Below are 21351 nucleotides of genomic sequence, written 5' to 3' on the forward strand. Positions count from 1 at the left end.
CTCCTTGTCAGGGGACTACCGGCTGAACTATGTCCGGTTCGAAAGGGAAGCGGACGACGAAGAACTTCGTTTCCCACCCACCGCCCACTTCATCGCCACTGTCGAGGACTTAACCGACACGCTCGATTATGATTTCGAAGACATCGATGGTATGGACGATGATGCCGGAGAAGAGCAGGCACAAAAACCACCACCTTAGGGTGGTGGATAGCTACATCCTCATGCGATATCTACATGGTGGACACACCTAAGGAGAAGGAGGCCGACGGCGATAATAGTATGCCCGTCGATGAACCTCCCAAGCGCCAGCGTCAGAAACACCGACCTCGATCCGGCAAAAGGAAAAACAGCAACATTGTCACGGACGATGATGATAATCTGAAGCAAGTCGAGGACCCCGTAAACCCAGCACTGGAGCAGGGCGTGCGAGAAGACGGCGAACACAGTCCAGAGATGTTGTCTGACCACAGCGATGCTGAACATAGCAATTATCAACCCGTCTCTGAAGAGGAGATCAGCCTGGGTGACAACGAATTCGTGATCCCAGAAGAACCATTAGAACAAGAACACCTCCATCAAAGGATAATCTCCACTGCAAGAAGCCTGAAGAAGCAGAGCAGCGGCTTAAAACCGCACAGGATATGCACAATGACAGATGGAACGAAGTGCAAGACGTTGAGGAAAAATATGGTGGTAATCGCCAAACAAAGAGCTATCTTAAACGTAAGCCGCTGCCCGAATTCGATGACGAGGCTATTGCGCCTATACCGCCAAAAAACAATACGGCCGACAGGCCGGACCGACCACCTCGTGGTCGAGACAGAGCGGCTAGCAATGCCGTACACAAGCCCGCACCCCCTCCCCGTAAAGGAGGGAAGGTTGTGGCCCAGGACCAGAAACACGATCTACGTGAAGACCTGGACAAAAAAGCTGGCAAAACCAGGTCCATCTACGGATCCAGGGAACGTGCTCCTACACGGGATCACGATTATCAAACAAAATATGCCGGCCAGTTACCAGCTCGGAACTAATACCGAACATTACAACCGTTGGACCCAACCCACGACACAACCAGATATAGGGGTGCCACACACCCCTTGTGTTTCACCGATGGGGTGTTGGAACACGATTTTCCGGAAGGGTTCAAACCCGTAAACATCGAGGCATACAATGGAACGATGGACCCTAAGGTTTGGATAGAAGACTTTATTCTTCACATCCACATGGCTCGTGGAGATGATCTCCACGCCATCAAATAGTTACCCCTCAAGCTAAAAGGACCAGCTCGACACTGGCTAGAAAGCCTCCCTGAAAATTCCATCGGAAGCTGGGAAGAACTTGAGGACGCTTTTCGGACCAACTTGCAAGGGACCTATGTCCGGCCCCCAGATGCAGACGATCTAAGTCACATAATCCAACAACCCGGAGAATCAGCCCGTAAGCTTTGGAACAGGTTTCTCACTAAGAAGAACCAAATCATCGACTGTCCGGATGCCAAAGCCCTAGCGGCCTTCAAACACGGCGTTCGGGACGAATGGCTAGCCAGGCACCTCGTCCAGGAAAAGCTAAGGACAATGGCAGCCTTAACTACACTAATGACCCGCTTTTACGTGGGCGAAGACAGCTGGTTAGCCCGTAGCTGCACCAGTGACCCCGGCACATCCGAAGTCAGGGACGGCAATGGAAAACCATAACGCGACAAAAACAAACGTTGGAACAATGAAGAAAGCCCATGCAATACAGTGGTAAACGCCGGATTCAGGGGCTCCAGACCCTGCCAACGGAAGAAGCCATTTAAAGGCAACAAAGAAGGTCCATCCAAGCTAGATAAAATTCTAGAAAGGCCCTGCCAGATCCACGACACTCCTGATAAACTAGCCAATCATACCAACTAATACGTCTCCAACGTATCTATAATTTTTGATTGCTCCATGCTATTTTATCTACTGTTTTGGGCAATATTGGGCTTTATTATCCACTTTTATATTATTTTTGGGACTAACCTATTAACCGGAGGCGCAACCCAGATTTGCTGTTTTATGCCTATTTCAGTGTTTCGAGGAAAAGAAATATCAAACGGAGTCAAAACGGAACGAAATCAACTGGAGAAGTTATTTTTGGAAGGAAAGCCACCGGATAGACTTGGACTCTACGTCATAAGATGGGGGAGCTGGTCACGAGGGTGGGGGCACGCCCACCCCCCTAGGACGCGCCCCCCTGCTTCGTGGGGCCCCCGAAGCTCCACTGACGTACCCCTTGCACCCATATATACCTACGTACCCTAAAACTTCCAGAACAGAAGATAGATCGGGAGTTCCGCCGCCGGAAGCCTATGTAGCCACCAAAAACCTCTTGAGGGACCGTTCCAGCACCCTGCTGGAAGGGGAACCCATCACCGGTGGCCATCTTCATCATCACGGCGCTCTCCATGACGAGGAGGGAGTAGTTCACCCTCAGGGCTGAGCGTATGTACCAGTAGCTATGTGTTTGATCTCTCTATCTATCACTCGTGTTCTCTCTCGTGTTCTCTCTATGGCACGATCTTGATGTATCCCGAGCTTTGCTATTGTAGTTGGATCTTATGATGTTTCTCCCCCCTCTACTCTCTTGTGATGAATTGAGTTTACCCTTTGAAGTTATCTTATCGGATTGAGTCTTTTATAAGAACACTTGATTTATGTATTGCCGTGTTTATCTGTGGTGATAATGGGGTATCATGTGCCACTTGATGTATGTTTTGGTGACCAACTTGCGGGTTCCGCCCATGAACCTATGCATAGGGGTTGGCACACGTTCTTGACTCTCCGGTAGAAACTTTGGGGCACTCTTTGAAGTACTTTGTGTTGGTTGGATGAATCTGAGATTGTGTCATGCATATCGTATAATCATGCCCACGGATACTTGAGGTGACAATGGAGTATCTAGGTGACATTAGGGTTTTGGTTGATTTGTGTCTTAAGGTGTTATTCTAGTACCAACTCTTTTATAGATTGATCTGAAAGAATAACTTTGAGGTGGTTTCGTACCCTACCATAATCTCTACGTTTGTTCTCTGCTATTAGTGGCTTTGGAGTGACTCTTTGTTGCATGCTGAGGGATTGTTATATGATCTATCTATGTTATTATTGTTGAGAGAACTTGCACTAGTGAAAGTATGAACCCTAGACCTTGTTTCCTATCATTGCAATACCATTTACGCTCACTTTTATCATTAGTTACCTTGCTGTTTTTATTATTTCAGATTACAAAAACCTATATCTACTATCTATTTTCCACTTGTATCACCATCTCTTCGCCGAACTAGTGCACCTATACAATTTACCATTTTATTGGGTGTTTTGGGGACACAAGAGACTCTTTGTTATTTGGTTGCAGGGTTGTTTGAGAGAGACCATCTTCATCCTACGCCTCCGATGGATTGATAAACCTTAGGTCATCCACTTGAGGGAAATTTTCTACTATCCTACAAATCTGTGCACTTGCAGGCCCAACAACGTCTACAATAAGAAGGTTGTGTAGTAGACATCAAGCTCTTTTCTGGCGTCGTTGCCGGGGAGGCTAGGTAAAGACCACTCACTCACACCCCGTCAACTAAGCTCTTTTCTGGCGGCGTTGCCGGGGAGGTGAGTGCTTGAAGGTATATCTTTAGATCTTGCAATCGAATCTTTTTGTTTCTTGTTTTATTACTAGTTTAGTTTATAAAATAAAACTACAAAAAATGGAATTGAGTTTGTCTCACACGCTTCATCTTTTTAATATCTTTCATGAGTATGATGGAAAGGAAAATTGTGCCAAAGTGTTAGAAGAAGAATGCTATAAAATGTTTGGCACTAAATATTTATATGATGAGCATGATTGCAATGTTGTTAGTATGAATTCCTTGAATATCCATGATGCTAATGATATGCAAGGCCACAAGCTTGGGGAAGCTATGTTTGATGAAGATGATATTTTTTGTCCCCCAAGCTTTGATGAGCAAATTTACTATGATGAAAGCATGCCTCCTATCTATGATGATTATTGTGATGACACATATGCTTTAAAGAATAATGATATCCATGAAACTTGTCATCATGATTTTAGTTTTCAATTGGATTATGCTTCACATGATAATTATTTTGTTGAGTTTGCTCCCACTACTATTCATGAGAAGGAATTTGCTTATGTGGAGAGTAGTAAATTTTCTATGCTTGTAGATAATGAAAATAATGATTTAGGTGTTGGTTATATTGTTGAATTCATTCATGATGCTACTGAAAATTATTATGAGGGAGGAATATATGCTTGTAGGAATTGCAATAATGTCAAGTTTCCTCCCTATGTGCTTCAAGTTTTGAAGCTATGCTTGTTTTGCCTTCCTATGCTTGTTGATTATTGTTCCCATAAGTTGTTTGGTCACAAAATACCTATGCATAGGAAGTGGGTTAGACTTAAAAGTGCTAGTCATATGCTTCATGATGCTCCCGTTATGTTTCAATTCTTATCTTTTATGTGAGCATCATTGTCATCATCATGCCTAGCTAGAAAGGCATTAAAGAAAAGCGCTTGTTGGGAGACAACCCAATATTTATCCTTATTATTTTTGTGTGTCCACATGATTATGCTACTGTAGTAATCATGTTTTATAGGTTTTGTTCCAATAAAGTGCCAAGTAAGACCTTTAGGATAGCTTACGCTGATAGTTGTGTTGATCCTTCTGAAAATAAGAAACTTTTCCATCTAGTAAATTAGTTTTGTTAATTCACATAAACGTTCTTTTGATCTTATTGTTTTTGCTCTGGATTGTTACACAAATGTCTTAGGACCTCCTAATTTTGTAGAATTTTTGTAGTTCCAGAAGTATATGTTTGATACAGATTACTATAGACTGCACTGTTTTTGACAGATTCTGTTTTGTATGTGTTGTTTACTTATTTTGATGAATCTATGAGTAGTATTGGAGGGTATGAACCATAGATAAGTTGGAATACAGTAGATATTACACCAATATGAATTTAGAATGAGTTCATTACAGTACCTAAGTGGTGGTTTTATTTTCTTATACTAACGGAGCTTACGAGTTTTCTGTTGAGTTTTGTGTTGTGGAGTTTTCAAGTTTTGGGTAAGGATTCGATGGACTATGGAATAAGGAGTGGCCAGAGCCTAAGCTTGGGGATGCCCAAGGGACCCCAAGATAATATTCAAGAATAGCCAAAAGCCTAAGCCTGGGGATGCCCCGGAAGGCATCCTCTCTTTCGTCTTTGTTCATCGCTAACTTTACTTAGAGCTATATTTTTATTCACCACATGATATGTGTTTTGCTTGGAACACCATTTCCTTTTGTTTGTTTTTGCTTGCTGTTAGTTAGAATAATGTTTTGCATCTTTATTTTCAATAAAAAGTCAAGGATAGCCTTTGCCATGCTTATTTTGCTAATATACATGTTGCTGTTTGAAAACAGAAAGTTTACCGCTGTTGCAAACATTCCCTAGAAAAGTCAGAGAGTGCTATAATGTTGAAAGTTTTTGCATATTGAGCTCTGATTAATTTACTACAGTGGGAATTTTAGTTCATAATTTTTGGAGTTAGGGAAGTATTGATACTCCTGCATTCTTTACAGACTGTACTGTTTTGGTAGATTGCTGTTATGTTTGCATTGTTTGCATATGTTTGCTTGTTTAATGATTCTATTTGAAGATAGGAGTATTAAATATGCAGAGGCATTTAGTATGCAATGTGTAATAATAATTTTAGTGATTTGTTACAGTAGAAAATGATAAGGTTTTGCATTGGTTTATACTAACCTATCTCACGAGTTCTTGTTGAGTTTGGTGTGGATGAAGCTTTTGATAAAAAGAGAAACCATGGTATGAGAGGAATTAAGGAGACACAAAATCTCAAGCTTGGGGATGCCCAAGGCACCCCAAGATAATATTTCAAGAAGTCTCAAGCATCTAAGCTTGGGGATGCCCCGGTAGGCATCCCACCTTTCTTCTTCAACAACTATCGGTTAGTATCGGTTGAGCCTAAGTTTTTGATTCTTCACATGAGTTGTGCTATCCTTGCAATGTAGTTTTCCTTAGCTTTGCTTGCTGTTTGAATAAAGTATAAAGATATGAAATTATTAAATGGGAGAGTCTTCACATAGTTGCATAAAAGATTTGTAAGAATTCTTATCAGTGTGTTGAATACTAAGAAATGTTTGATGCTTGATAATTGTTTTGAGATATGGAGGTAGTGATATTAAAGTCATGCTAGTTGGGTGATTATGAATTTAAATAATGCTTGTGTTGAAGTTAGCAAGTCCCGTAGCATGCACGTATGGTTAAAGTTGTGTAACAAATTTGAAACATGAAGTGTACCTGGCTTGTGCATCCTTATGAGTGGCGGTCGGGGACGAGCGATGGTCTTCTCCTACCTATCTATCCCCCTAGGAGCATGCGCGTAGTACTTGGTTTTTGATGACTACTAAATTTTTGCAATAAGTATATGAGTTCTTTTGACTAATGTTGAGTCCATGGATTATACGCACTTTTACCTTTCCGCCATTGCTAGCCTCTTCGGTACCGTGCATTGCCCTTTCTCACCTTGAGAGTTGGTGCAAACTTCGCCGGTGCATCCAAACCCCGTGATACGATACGCTCTATCACACATAAACCTCCTTATATCTTCCTCAACACAGCCACCATACCTACCTATTATGGCATTTCCATAGCCATTCCGAGATATATTGCCATGCAACTTTCCACCGTTCCGTTCATCATCATCATGACATATATAACTTTTGTCATATTGCCATTGCATGATCATGTAGTTGACATCATATTTGTGACAAAGACACCATGCATTATTTTTCATACATGTCACTCTTGATTCATTGCACCATCCCGGTACACCGCCAGAGGCATTCATATAGAGTCATATCTTGTTTTAAGTTTCGAGTTGTAATCCTTATGTTGTAATCAATAGAAGTGTGATGATCATCATTATTAGAGCATTGCCCAAAAAAGAAAAAAGAAAAAAAAGAAGAAAGGCCAAAAGAAAAAAAAAGAAAGGCCTAAAAAAGAAGGAAAAAAAGAGAAAATAAATAAAAAGGGCAATGCTACTTTCTCTTTTTCCACACTTGTGCTTCAAAGTAGCACCTAGTTCTTCATATAGTGAGTCTCATATATTGTGCTTCGAAGTAGCACCTTGTTCTTCATGTAGAGTCTCATAAGTTGTCTTTTTATACTAGTGGGAATTTTTCATTATAGAACTTGGCTTGTATATTCCTACGATGGGCTTCCTCAAATGCCCTAGGTCTTCATGAGCAAGCAAGTTGGATGCACACCCACTAGTTTTCTTTCGTTCAGCATTCATAGCTCTAGTGCATCCGTTGCATGGCAATCCCTACTTCTCATGTTGACATCAATTAATGGGCATCTCCATAGCTTGTTGATTATCCTCATCAATGTGAGACTTTCTCCTTTTTTGTCTTCTCCACACAATCCCCATTATCCTATTCTATTCCACCCATAGATCTATATCCATGGCTCACACTCATGTATTGCGTGAAGGTTCAAAAAGTTTGGGATTATTTAAGTATGAAACAATTGCTTGGCTTGTCATCGGGGGTATAGAAGTTGGGAACATCTTTGTGTGACGAAAATGAAGCATAGCCTAACTATATGGTTTTGTAGGGATGAACTTTCTTTTGCCATGTTATTTTGAGAAGACATGATTGCTTTGATTAGTATGCTTGAAGTGTTACTATTTCTTTTATCAATATGAACTTGTATTTTGAATCATTTGGATCTGAACATCCATGCCACAATAAAGAAAATTACATTGAGAATCATGCTAGGTAGCATTCCACATCAAAAATTCTATTTTTATCATTTACCTACTCGAGGACGAGCAGGAATTAAGCTTGGAGATGCTTGATACGTCTCCAACGTATCTATAATTTTTGATTGCTCCATGCTATTTTATCTACTGTTTTGGGTAATATTGGGCTTCATTATCCACTTTTATATTATTTTTGGGACTAACCAATTAACCGGAGGCCCAGCCTAGATTTGCTATTTTATGCCTATTTCAGTGTTTCGAGGAAAAGGAATATCAGACGGAGTCAAAACGGAACGAAATCAACTAGAGAAGTTATTTTTGGAAGGAAAGCCACCAGATAGACTTAGACTCTACGTTAGAAGATACGGGAGCTGGTCACGAGGGTGGGGGGCGCGCCCACCCCCCTAGGGCGCGCCCCCCTGCCTCGTGGGGCCCCTGAAGCTCCACCGACGTACCCCTTGCACCCATATATACCTACGTACCCTAAAAATTCCAGAACAAAAGATAGATCAGGAGTTCCGCCGCTGCAAGACTCTGTAGCCACCAAAAACCTCTCGGGAGCCGGTTCCGGCACCCTGCTAGAAGGGGAACCCATCTCCGGTGGCCATCTTCATCATCCCGGCGCTCTCCATGACGAGGAGGGGGTAGTTCACCCTCGGGGCTGAGGGTATGTAATAGCTATGTGTTTGATCTCTCTCTCTCGTGTTCTCTCTCTGGCACGATCTTGATGTATCCCGAGCTTTTCTATTGTAGTTGGATCTTATGATGTTTCTCCCCCCTCTACTCTCTTGTGATGAATTGAGTTACCCCTTTGAAGTTATCTTATAGGATTGAGTCTTTTATAAGAACACTTGATGTATGTCTTGCCGTCTTTATCTGTGGTGACAATGGGATATCATGTGCCACTTGATGTATGTTTTGGTAACCAACTTGCGGGTTCCGCCCATGAACCTATGCATAGGGGTTGGCACACGTTCTTGACTCTCTGGTAGAAACTTTGGGGCACTCTTTGAAGTACTTTGTGTTGGTTGGATGAATCTGAGATTGTGTGATGCATATCGTATAATCATGACCACGGATACTTGAGGTGACAATGGAGTATCTAGGTGACATTAGGGTTTTGGTTGATTTGTGTCTTAAGGTGTTATTCTAGTACGAACTCTTTTATAGATTGATCCAAAAGAATAACTACGTTTGTTCACCGCTATTAGTGACTTTGGAGTGACTCTTTGTTGCATGTTGAGGTATTGTTATATGATCTATCTATGTTATTATTGTTGATAGAACTTGCACTACTGAAAGTTTGAACCCTAGGCCTTGTTTCCTATCATTGCAATACCGTTTACGCTCACTTTTATCATTAGTTACCTTGCTGTTTTTATTATTTCAGATTACAAAAACCTATATCTACTATCTATTTTGCACTTGTATCACCATCTCTTCGCCGAACTAGTGCACTTATACAATTTACCATTGTATTGGGTGTGTTGGGGACACAAGAGACTCTTTGTTATTTAGTTGGAGGGTTGTTTGAGACAGACCATCTTCAGCCTATGCCTCCCACGGATTGATAAACCTTAGGTCTTCCACTTGAGGGAAATTTGCTACTGTCCTACAAACCTATGCACTTGCAGTCCCAACAATGTCTACAGGAAGAAGGTTGTGTAGTAGACATCACCAACCGAGAATGTTGAGTCTTCAGGCAGGCCGGCAAACTCAATGCCGAACACAAAGGGAAGGGACCTCAGAGCGAGGACGAGGAAGAGCCTCGCCAGCCGAACATGGGGGGACAGAAGAAATTTCCACCAGAGATCAAAACAGTGAACATGATCTATGTCACTCACATCCCAAAGAGGGAGCGCAAACGCGCACTCTGAGATGTCTATGCGGTCGAGCCCGTCGCCCCCAAATTCAACCCGTGGTCGGCCTGCCCGATCACCTTTGATCGCAGGGATCATCCGACCAGTATCCTTCATGTGGGTTCGGCTGCCCTAGTGCTCAACCCAGTAATCAACGGATACCACCTCACCCGAGTCCTCATGGACGGTGGCAGCAGTCTTAATCTGATATATCAGGACACTGTCCGCAAGATGGGGATAGATCTGTCAAGAATCCAGCCAAGCAGCACTACCTTTAAAGGAGTTATACCGGGCGTGGAAGCCCGTTGCACGGGCTCTCTAACATTGTATGTTGTATTCGGCTCCCCCGACAACTTTCAAAGCGAAGAACTAATCTTTGACATTGCTCCGTTCCGAAGTGGCTATCATGCACTACTCAGAAGAACAGCCTTCGCCCGTTTTAATGCAGTCCTGCATTATGCTTATCTAAAACAAAAAATGCCTGGACCACACGGCGTCATTACGGTCAGCGGAAATATGGAACGCTCTCTTCGTACAAAAGAATACACGATGGCTCTAGCAGTCGGAAGACAAAACGGCCTATTCAGGTCGAGCAGCTCATCGGTCGTTAAGACCGCAGACAAAGCTAAACTTGTCCGGCGCACACCTCAGTACGACAGCTCAGATAAGCTCGATTAGCAGCTATGCCCCCATCGACCACCCCACAAGGAGATACACTCAAAATTCCTTGGGCGGCGTTGGGGGCACTCTACACGCAAAAAGTCCATAGTTCGGCTCGACCCTATTCGGACTGCAGAAATTGTCTTTCACGGTTAATTAAAACGAACCAGCTTTACTTACGGCCACACCAAATTCTTTTACCTGGTTTTTTCCTTTTTATAGATGGCCATTGTGTTATAACCTTCAAGGACACTTCACAATGGAGACAAAGGCGCAGACGTGCAGTAGGGCCCCGCATTAAGGTTTCTTTTTTAGATTAAGACCCTGTGTAAACCTTTTTTATCTCTTTTTGTTTTTCATTTTCCTGGCATGTAAAATGTCCAAGAAAGATATCGGCATTATCTGTAAATATACGGCTTGCCGTACTAAAGTGGATGTTATAGAAGCAGCTTGGTTCATATTGTGTTTTGAGATTTATGCTCTCACCACCTACGCTCTTTCGCCACGTCGGATTGCCATACGTGCCTTGATACCAGGGTCTATCACCAGGGGCTGTATTCAGCCCGGTGCATATTGAAAAGTACGGACACCTGTAGGGAGTGTTCGGCGTCGCGAGTTTGGCCTTATATGCATCGGCTCTGAATCATGTCTTTGGTCAATAGTTGGGTTGCCCGGCTCCTATGCTTACTACCTTATGTTCCGCTATATCGGCTAGGGTAGTAAAGGGAGAACTACTGGGATTGTGTCCTGGCTCGTCCGGATGAGCACCTCAATAGAGAAAGCCAAAAACTGACTATCATGATGCGGCGAGAGCTGGTCAACCACTCAATGACTCATCGGAATCTTCGCGATTCCCTCCGTGTTTAAACGAAGGACCGTCCTTCTGGTCACGTATGTACACGCACCATATTCGGATAACCGCGGACATACCAGGGGCTATATAGTAGCCCCACTGTCAAACTCCTATGGCTAAGTGAAAGTGTTAAAGCTATATAGTCCGATTGCCTAGTTCGCCGCACTAACACCTCCTTAACGGACCAAGACGTTGGGTCAAGTGTGATCAACTGATTTTCCGAACACCCCCGCGTTATACGCGAGGGGGCTGAAGCCGACGACTACAAACTTTCAGATTGTATATAAAACGCGCATAGGGGCCGCACCAAAACTTTTCGGGCAAAAAGTATAAAAACATAGCCTTAAAATATCATAATATTGTTATTACAATTTTGATACACTTTACTCGAACATAATATTTTTCGAGCACTGACCCTCTATCATACGGGCACCCTCTAGGACATCTTCAAAGTTATGTTCTGGCATGTTAAGGCCTTGCCTTCGGGTGGACTCTGCGTTGCAATATCGGTGGCCTTCATCTTCGCCCAGTACATTTTGACACGGGCAAGGGTCATCCCTGCACCTTCTATGCATGTTGACCGCTTCATAGCGCCGATACGCGGCACCGCATTAACAAGTTGCCGCACCAAACTGAAATAACTATTCAGAATTTGCTTAGTTGGCCACAGCCAGGCTATGACGTCCTTCATGACAGTACCAGACATCTTGTGGAGCTCGACCCACTAGGCCATCTATTCGTTCAATAGTGGACGCTTTGGCGTGTCAAATTGCGACCAAAATAGCGTTTTCGTCGCATGTCCTTCTTGTGCGTGGAAAAACAGATTCGCATCGGCAACACTCTTCGGCAGGTCCATAAAGGCATCTGGAGAACTCCGTAGTTGATTAAGCGGTGCATACTTCGGATCACCAAACTTAGTTTCCAATAAAAAGGGCTTACCAGCCGCGATCTCCCCAGCTTGTCGGATCTCCTCCCGAGGTTCTCTAGACTCAGACCGGGCTTCCTTCGCCTCTTGTAAGGCCTTGTCAAGATCGGCCACTTTGCCTTTGTTATCTTACTCAAGAACTTGGCATCGGCTAGTGGCATCCTTCAGCTCAAGTGCCATAGTAGATATTCTTTCCTCGCACTATCGCCGAGCAGTCTGCTCGGCTTTTAATTCGGCGGCTACATTTTCAGCAGCCGCATTACTCATCCTGGCTTGCTCCTTGGCCCGGGCAAGTTCCGCCCAAAGGGTTTCAACTACGGCGGCACTATCTACTATTATGCATATACAAATTCTCAGTATCACGCTTATTTTATAATACTAGCATGTACTGAATGCCCCAAAGACATACCATGCGCCTCGTCAAGCCGCCTGTTAATAAGCATGATGTCATCATCCGCCACCTCAACTTTCTGCTTCATATGTGCTACCTCTATAGCTTGGGTAGTCGCCAAGGATGTAGCAACCTATGTTTCAATTAGTCAGATCATTGCCTAGGTATATATTTTTGATCCTCTGATCACATCCCTTTGGATGTCAACCAGATTCTCAGGGGCTACTATCTATACGCAGGTGCAATTTGCACTTATAATATAATTGAAATTACACTACGTACCTCCAAGCCTCTTAGTAGGCTCGTAAAGGCTTCATTCAATCCACTTTTCATGGACCGAACTCTTTCAACCACCGTACCCGTCAAGGTACGATGTTCCTCTGAGACGGAGGCATGTTGCAATATGTCTATCAATGTAGACGGAGCCTCCGGATCTAGAACAGGTTGCGTCATCCCTCGGACATTGGATAGTCCGGGACTTTTGTTGTTCCCTATAGGGGCCGCACACCCCGGACCCTTTGCGGCCGGAGTATTACCTTTGGCCCTGGTCTTCACTGCCCCTTGCGCCACTCATTGATCGGGAAAGATCCTCCGGGATGACACCGCGGTGTCGTCTGCCTTATCGGGCATGGAGATCTGTGGAGGCGTCTCGCTCTCCATCATCTCCGAAAGAAGATCCCCCGTAGAGGAGGACTATTGAGGAGGGATGCGTGCCGGACTTCAAACATGTGTTTAAAATGCTACCCTTACAGCCAGGAAAGAACAGAATATGTTTAAAACACCCTGGTTCACTTACGATTCGGCTAAGGACCTATCTTTACAGAGTGACGGCGTGTCAGCATCACCCCCTGACTGGGATACCTTCCCCCGCTTAGAAGTTTCTCTTTTCGAGTCTTCGGAGGTGGTCCTCTTCTTCCCGTGAGGAGAAGGGATGTCAGTTCGCCCTTCCCTTCCGTCTTCGAAAGTGGAAGTTCCAATCTCTCCAGACAAATTGCCTGGTGTGCCTCCAGAATGGAGGCCACCTTGGGCCTCTTCGCTCTCCTCCTTATCTTCCCCCATCGACACTTGATATGCAGCCGGAGCAGGCATCCTTATTAACACCGGATCGGCAGAGTCTTTGGGAAGTGGAGCCGAACACCTAATTCTGAGTCAAGTACTTACCAGAGTATCCGGATGATTGCAGTTGAGGTCGAGGTCTTCTGTAGTGTTCGGTGACCGTTTTCGTGCGCCGAAGAATAAATTCCACATCCCTCTGAGCATTGTGTCGGACAAATGTTGAAGGGTCCGTGGACCTTCAGGATTGAACTCCCACATACAGAGAGTACGCCGCTTGCATGGAAGGATCCGGCGGATTAGCATTACTTGTATTACATTGGTGAGACCGGTGTCCCTTTTAATGAGGATCCAAATGCGACTTTGCAACGTGTTCACTTCATCAGTAGATCCCCAGTCAAGCCCCTTCACTACTGGAAACAGAGTATTTGCCATCAGCCAGCTCTTTGCCATCTGCCAGCTGATGGCAAAGAACGTCTTTGCCATCTGCTTATAAAAAATAGATGGCAAAGAACTAACAGACGGCAAAGAACATGGTTGCCATCAGCCAATTCTTTGCCATCTGCTAGTGGATGGAAAATAATCTTTGCCATCTGCCAGCAAATGGCAAAGATGTTGGCAAATCCTGTGACCGTTAAGAGTGTAATGGCGTACCAGCCCCACCTCTTTACCATCTGCCAGCAGACGGCAAAGATTCTTTGCCATCTGCTGGCAGATGGCAAAGAGATGGGCTTATTTTTTTCCAGGTAAAAAAAACCGTGGGGTTATTTTTGTTCTCATTGGTTGAAATGTTTGTGTCATGGATTGATGACATGGCATCCATCCATCCATCCATCCATCCCATTTATCTAAACAAAAAAAAGAGAAAGAAAGAAAAGAACCCCCACCCTCCGGGCAGCCCAACCACCCAAACCCTATCCCATCCCACTCCATCGTCGCCGCCCCCAGATGCAATCTCGCCGCTGCCACGCTCGCGCACGCTCGCCGCCGCCATCCATCCATCCTCTCGAGCTCGCGCACGCTCGCCGCTGCCACGTCCGCCGCCGCAGGCGGCGTACGTGAAGCTCGCGCTGCACGCGCTCAAGCACCCGGCGGCGGCCGTCAACGGGCTCCTCATCGGCCGCCTGGCGGACTCGGCCGCCTCCCCGGCCGTCGTCTCGGTCGTCGACGCCGTGCCGCTCTCCCACCAGCCGCACCACCTCCCGCTGCTCCCCACGCTCGAGCTCGCGCTCACCCTCGTGGAGGACCACTTCCAGGCGCAGGGCCTCGCCGTCGTCGGATACTACCACGCCAACGCGCGCCGCGATGACGCCGACCTCCCCGTCGTCGCCAAGCGCGTCGGGGACCACATCTTCCGCTACTTCCCCCGCGCCGCCGTGCTGCTGGTCGGTGCTGTGCTTTCCTCTGTTTCCCCTATCTTGAGCGGTTATGGGGGTGCGGAGATCTCGCTTGGGTGCTGATTGGGGTTCTCCTTTCTGATTTTGTGTTGATTTGATCAGCTGGACAACATGAAGCTCGAGGAGGTGGTGAAGGGGAGCAGCCGCGATGCAGTTGTTCAGGTACTCGCCCATGATCTATGGAAATCAGTATCCCTTCATTGCTTTCAAATTGATAGCGATTAGTATGTTTCCTTAGATACTGTATCTTCTATTAAGTTTTTAGTGGTAACTACAAAAATTAGACCATGTATTGACTTTCTTCCTAGTGATGGAATAGATCTTGCAGCAATATTATTGACTTGTGAGACTCCCACTAGATAATTCACTTCTTGCTAGGCATAGTATGCTGTCTTGCAAGTTAATTGCTTAATTTGTTCGAATGCTCAGTTTTTTTTGGTTAAGTTTGAACTAATTCTTAAGAAATCCTCTCATGCACCCCAGCCCTCTAATCAATATGTTTAAATGATGAATGGTCGAACATGAGCATTATTTTCACTCTCTAGGCCTTTTTTCTGTCATTTTTCATGCATTGAACTAATTGTGCAGTGGCTTTGGAAAGAGAAGGTTTGCTTTATAGCTGCTTAAGTGTATACTTTCTGAATCATTGTAGAATTATAACTTTCAACTAATATGCACTGCCTCCACATGGCTACCATGTTTCATCTCACAAATCAGTAAGTTACCTAAGAATTAACTGAACACTAGCATATTCGTTAAACTTAGCGTCTTAACCACTATGAGCAATGCATATATTTTAATTTATCACAACTTAATTCGAAAAGTTGCTGAACCAACATGCAGACTATCATATGCCCATCTAAATGCCATGAAATGCAAGCAGCCATCTTCTGCATCAAATAATTATTTATGCTTGGGTTTATGAATCACTGGTGCAATTTGTTCACCTTAAGTGCAAAAGCAGGAGTAGCAGCAATATGTTTGGGCATATGTGTTCTATGCCTACTAACAGAGATAGCAGTGTTACACTGTTACTTCATTACCTTATGACTTAAGAATCAGTTATGGAGTTGTCATATAATTTGTTGAGTTGTCATATAAACGGTCGTCTCTTTCGAGCGCAAAGACGGGTCTGCGGTGGATGCTGGGTTGTAGCTCAGGTCGATGGTGCGGCCATGGACACAACCTCCTCAACCTCGACAACCAATGCGTCGGCAGGGGAGCAACTAATTCCTGAACCTTTGCTTCTCCTCTTTTAATTCGAAGTTCTTAGTTTAGTTCCAGATTTCTATGCATGCCACCTTGATATGTTTGATGTTCATCGATCGCCCAGATTTACTAGCACACCAGATAGAATTTGGGACTGATGCCATTCAATAGATTTTCTAGACATTTTATTGTGTATCATGCTAAAAAAGAAAATGCACAATGAGCTTGTTTGACTTTTTTGATGCTTAGAGTATACTTGATCAGGGGGCAGTGTTATTTCCTGTGATCTTTCATGTCATTTGCTAGTGTGATGCTTCAAGACGACAAATTTAAAAACCTAAACTATTGTAAATAAGCGTTCTGCATCTTGAGCATTTAAATGTGAGCACTTAACCATTGTACAGCTTTTGCATATTTTGTTTTGTATTTCTTTTATAAACTAGCGGGGTGACCCGCGCATTTGCGCGGCTAGATTTTACAAAAGATGTATCTCTCCTAATATAGAGATTGTCTTGAATACTCTACCTGTACCATTGTTTCTTATATGAACATGTTTTTTTCCTGGAAAACAATACTTTGAAAACAAACCATTAATGGAATATTCCTTGATGTAATCAAGCTAAAGCTTTAAAATGTTGATAGTCATTCTTAAAAATGTTTAAGTGTACAAATTTCTCTATAGCTTTTAGGATTCATTGTCTATAGCTAATTAGAAACCAAAGGAGTAACATGTTGAGGTTATGCTTTAAGAAATCCTTTCACATAATTTAAAAGTTCAAATCTAAACATTGTTAGAAGCTCTCTTCTACACTGTTCTCATCAAAGCATTTCTTTTTAAATCATGCATATAGTTTTCATCTAGTAATTAAGTGAAACTAATATGACTTATCACGTATTTGATATTATTTCTTACTTTGAATATTTACTCATGTATGATGTAACCATTCCATGATTGCTTCAGATAGTTCTTAACATGAGAAAGGCATAAAATTTGAGTTGCCAAAACTCAACTCTCTTCCACAGTCCCATCCAACTCAATCTTGTCGATACATATATTACATTTTTCTATGTTTTGTTGACAAAGCAACCAACGTATCTTGATACATCTGCTGCATGTTACATTCACATGGGTTATCCGTTTTCATATTGTGCATGGTACAGAAAATAAATGAAATTCTAATTTTATTTGAAACTGGATCCGTGTTTCAGCACTGTTTTAGTTCCAAAGTTGCTTAGATTTGTTTATGTTCAAAAAGAATGTACATTACATTATATTATGTCTTAAAAATAAGGAGGGTGTATCTTTATTCTGTTAAAATAGTTTAGTTAGGATCCTGGACATGAAAGATGTACCTCACCTTCCTCCTAGAACTAATGTATATACATGTGAAAATAGCTGGGTCTTACATTGCGCTTCCACCTTTAATTATTTCTATCAAGTTACGTTTACCGCAAAATTCAGGCCCCATTTGGAGTTCTATAAAGTGTGATATTCTCGCAAAATTAAAAAAAAGGAGTAAAGCTTGATATTCCTAAAAAATATTATAATTTAAATCAAATGCCCACCGTAAAAAAAATTAAATCAAATGCATTACTTCTTGTTAGGGATTTCATATGCAGATCGGACTGCTTTCCTCTTTCTTTTCGTACTTTTCTTTAGCTATGGACATGGACGTGACATTGGTTTAGGTGGCAGGTTTGCCTCTGTGTAGCGCTGGCTTTGTTTTTTTTCTCCTATTAGAATTCAAATCAGAATTGGGCATGTGTTGTTTTGCGTGCAAGCGTCCTTTTTCATATACGTTGACTGTGGTTGCCCTTTTCCATGCATATTTCCGCATCATAATAATCTTCTTCTTCTAACTTTCTTCTTTACCATTTTACAGATTTGCTTAAGATCACGGAAGCTTGGGTTGATGGAGTGCTTGTATTTAGTTTTTGTTTTTATCTTGTGAAACTTGCTACCTATGGATGAAACTATGTAATATTGATGAAACTACGTGTATGTACGGATGAAACTTGCTACTATTGTTAACATGTGTTGGATATATATGTGTTCATGACTATTGATAATATGTGTTGAATATGCTATATTGGTCATATAAATATATTTGTGTTTGATTTTCTGTGAAAATGAACTGATATAAGAAATAACAAAATTAAATGGGGCAATATAGTCACTTTGCCATCTGCTGGCAGATGGCAAAGAGCTTTGCCATCAGCTGGCAGATGGCAAAGAGGCCACGTGTCATCTACATGTAAAATTTGGGCTGGCCTATTTGGGCTCTTTGCCATCTGCCAGCAGATGGCAAAGCTCTTTGCCATCTGCTGGCAGACGGCAAAGCATGTAGCCTTTGCCATCTGCTGGCAGACGGCAAAGTATGCCGTTAGCCTTCTAACGGGGCTAACCCCGTTAATAGGCTTTGCCATCTGCCAGCTGATGGCAAAGCCACAGGCTCTTTGCCATCAGCCAGCAGATGGCAAAGAAGCCTTTACCGGCAGGGTTTCAGACGAACTGTTTGCCATCTGCTGGCTGATGGCAAAGCCTTTGCCATCCGCCGAACATGCCTTTGCCATCTGCCATGGCAGATGGCAAAGTGCCAGATTCCAGTAGTGCTTGTTGATCCACGATGCAAGTTGTAAGGGAGGGCCAGATCGAAACGTGGGTGTAGCTGCCCACTTTTTACCATGGGGTTCGGTAATGTAAAACCACTCCCGTTGCCATAAGTTAGAAGATTCTGCAAAAGAGCCCTTTGGCCCAGGGGAAGTGATAAGTTTGCTTATTGAAGCGCCTCCGCACTCCGCTTGTTTCCCGTTGATTACCTTCGGGTTCACGATAAATGTTTTAAGCCATAAGCCGAAGTGTGGGGAAATCCGGAGGAAGGCCTCGCACGTGATGATGAACACCTAGATATGAAGGAAGGAGTCTAGAGCTAGATCGTGGAAATCTAGCCCGTAATAAAACATAAGCCCTCGAACAAAGGGATGGAGAGCTAACCCAAGCCCTCGGAGGAAGTGAGAGATGAACACTGTCAGTTCAATATCCGGCGTATCTCATAGTACGGGTCCTAAGCTAGGCGTCTTGGAGCGATGGTAACACGCACACGGGATTTTACCCAGGTTTGGGCCCTCTTGATGGAGCTAAAACCCTACGTCCTGCTTTTGATTGTATTCATATGGGTGTAGTACAGAGTACATGTGTCTACCACGAGATTGTAGTAATGAATATGAGATTGTCTATTGACTAGCCTGGCCTCGGTTTATATAAGATACTGGAGGCCTAGGGTTTAGGAGAGTCCTTGTCTTGGGCGCCAAGTCTTGTGGAGTCTTCCTTGTATGCGGCAGGGGTTGTCCGAAATGGCCAATGAGTATATGGCCATGGGGGTCCTTGGCCCAATTCAACTGATTGGGAGACGACGTGGTGAGTACCCCCTAGTCCAGGACACCGTCAGTAGCCCCCTGAACCGGGCTTCAAGTTGGGGACACTCCTCGATTCTTTCGAACTGTTCTTCCTCTTCGGTCGTCGGTCTTGAAAAATGGTTCAACAAATATTCTCATCTTCGATCTTGAAGATCGCCGAAGTGCATCCAAAGAGTTTACACATCGGGTATCCGAGGAGCCCCTTTAAGTTTTCGGCCTTTATCAATGCCTTGTTATTTTTATGCCACACCTCGGGTTTGGAGTTGTTCCCGGGCGGCAGTGTCCTCTTGCGCCCGAGCTCCAACACCGAACTGCATTTGAGGTATCTTTTGTAGCCGAGCACCAATGCCAGACCGCTTTCGAGCTCCAATGCCGGAATGTATCCTAGCTCCACCGCTGGAATGTATCCGAGCTCCACCGCCTCACTGTATCTGAGGAGTATTGTTACAGCCGAGCTCCAACGCTGAACTGCATCCGAGCTCCAACGCCGGACTATGTCCAAGATCCAATGCCGGACTATATCCAAGGTGTCATAGATCACCTTGGTTCAAAAAAGTTGAAGGAGTTTAGCCGATCTTAATGCCAGAAATTCCCTCTACGGAGCCAGCCACTAGCGTCTGAGCTTTATGCCGGACTGCTTCCGGGGTGTCTATTGTAGTCGAGCACCAACGTCGGACTGTGTCCGAGGTGGTGCACCACCTCGGCCTTGGGCTGATTTAATTCCAAATTATGCAATGTAATCTCTGCCAAGATGTATAGCCAGTAGCCCTCAAGGTGCGTGTTGGCCTAATATACGGGATGCACCTGAAGGGAAAAATCAAACCGCTGACCCTAGTAGCCCCTGAGACTCAGGTCGATTCATAAAATCGGCCTGAGGATTAATTCCCAGCTGGGCAGCATACTTAGGAATAGAAACGCGGTGTGCAAAGTCTTCGACAGTCAGGTTGGGTGCGGCTTTCCATCCTGAGGAAAATAATCTCCTCGAAAATTGTATTACAGTTTAAATTTTCTGCATTGGATTATCAATGCAGTAGCCCCCGAGACACTGGTCGGGTGGCAACACCAGATCAGGGGATTGAAGTACCCTTTAATATTTGTAAATAATAAGCATGAAGCCCAGTAGCCCCCGAGCCTTAATGTGGGCACGGGTGGCCGAATTAAGGATCGATATCGAAAGTAAAATCACAAATTATGTGTAATGATTCTATGTATCAAAGTACTTTACATCATCAATGCTCAGATCCGCATTGTACAAAACTTTGTTGACCGACCATCGGCTTCCACCTCCTTGGCCAGTAGCCGAGGAGTGTTTGTCCTACTTTATAAAGCCTTTACAAGGGCAAAGATTTACGACAAACAAGGCAATCCGGCCATACGATTTTATAAACAAAGGTACACAGAGAGATATGTTATATTACTGTTTAATGTAAGAAACATCTTCCAAAGAAAATAGTCTCGCTATAGGTTCCTTTCTTTGGGTTGTCATGCCAACCATGATCATGAAACCTCACCTCCGATCAATGCAGGAGAGAAATATTGAGGATTTAGTTCTGGGAAAGTTCCAGAATTCTATGGTATTAATGAACCAAATTTTTTTACTTCCATCGTTGCCAACCAATGTGATACGTTAAGATTGCTAGCTTTCGGCTTCAGCTAGTCTGAGGTACTAACTCGGATGACCCGGCAGTAACAATCACAGAGGTGCTCCCTTTACTGCCTAGCCAAACAATCGGGAACGTAGGAGTAAGCATAGGAGCCAGGCAACCCAGCTTGGCCAAAAT

General features: G+C 43.8%; 1 protein-coding gene across 1 annotated transcript; it reads left to right on the plus strand.

The window, feature by feature from the left end:
• The first annotated feature begins 234 nt into the window (after nt 1–234).
• On the plus strand, nt 235–18140 carry LOC123067491 (uncharacterized). Its single transcript, XM_044490266.1, has 3 exons — nt 235–723; nt 14411–14932; nt 15047–18140. The coding sequence occupies exons 1-3, from the start codon at nt 235–237 to the stop codon at nt 15167–15169; spliced, it is 1134 nt and encodes a 377-aa protein (XP_044346201.1). The 3' UTR covers nt 15170–18140.
• Nucleotides 18141–21351: the final 3211 nt, after the last annotated feature.

The sequence above is a fragment of the Triticum aestivum genome, chromosome 3B (assembly GCF_018294505.1).
Source record: "Triticum aestivum cultivar Chinese Spring chromosome 3B, IWGSC CS RefSeq v2.1, whole genome shotgun sequence".
In the NCBI taxonomy this organism is placed as follows: Eukaryota; Viridiplantae; Streptophyta; class Magnoliopsida; order Poales; family Poaceae; genus Triticum; species Triticum aestivum.

What these genes read in the sequence shown, in the direction of transcription:
- LOC123067491 (XM_044490266.1), top strand. Translation starts at nt 235, where the DNA reads ATGGTGGACACACCTAAGGAGAAGGAGGCCGACGGCGATAATAGTATG. An exon ending in AACAAAGAGCTATCTTAAAC is followed by an intron (nt 724 to 14,410) that starts GTAAGCCGCTGC and finishes AACAAAAAAAAG; the next exon opens with AGAAAGAAAGAAAAGAACCC. An exon ending in CCCGCGCCGCCGTGCTGCTG is followed by an intron (nt 14,933 to 15,046) that starts GTCGGTGCTGTG and finishes TGATTTGATCAG; the next exon opens with CTGGACAACATGAAGCTCGA.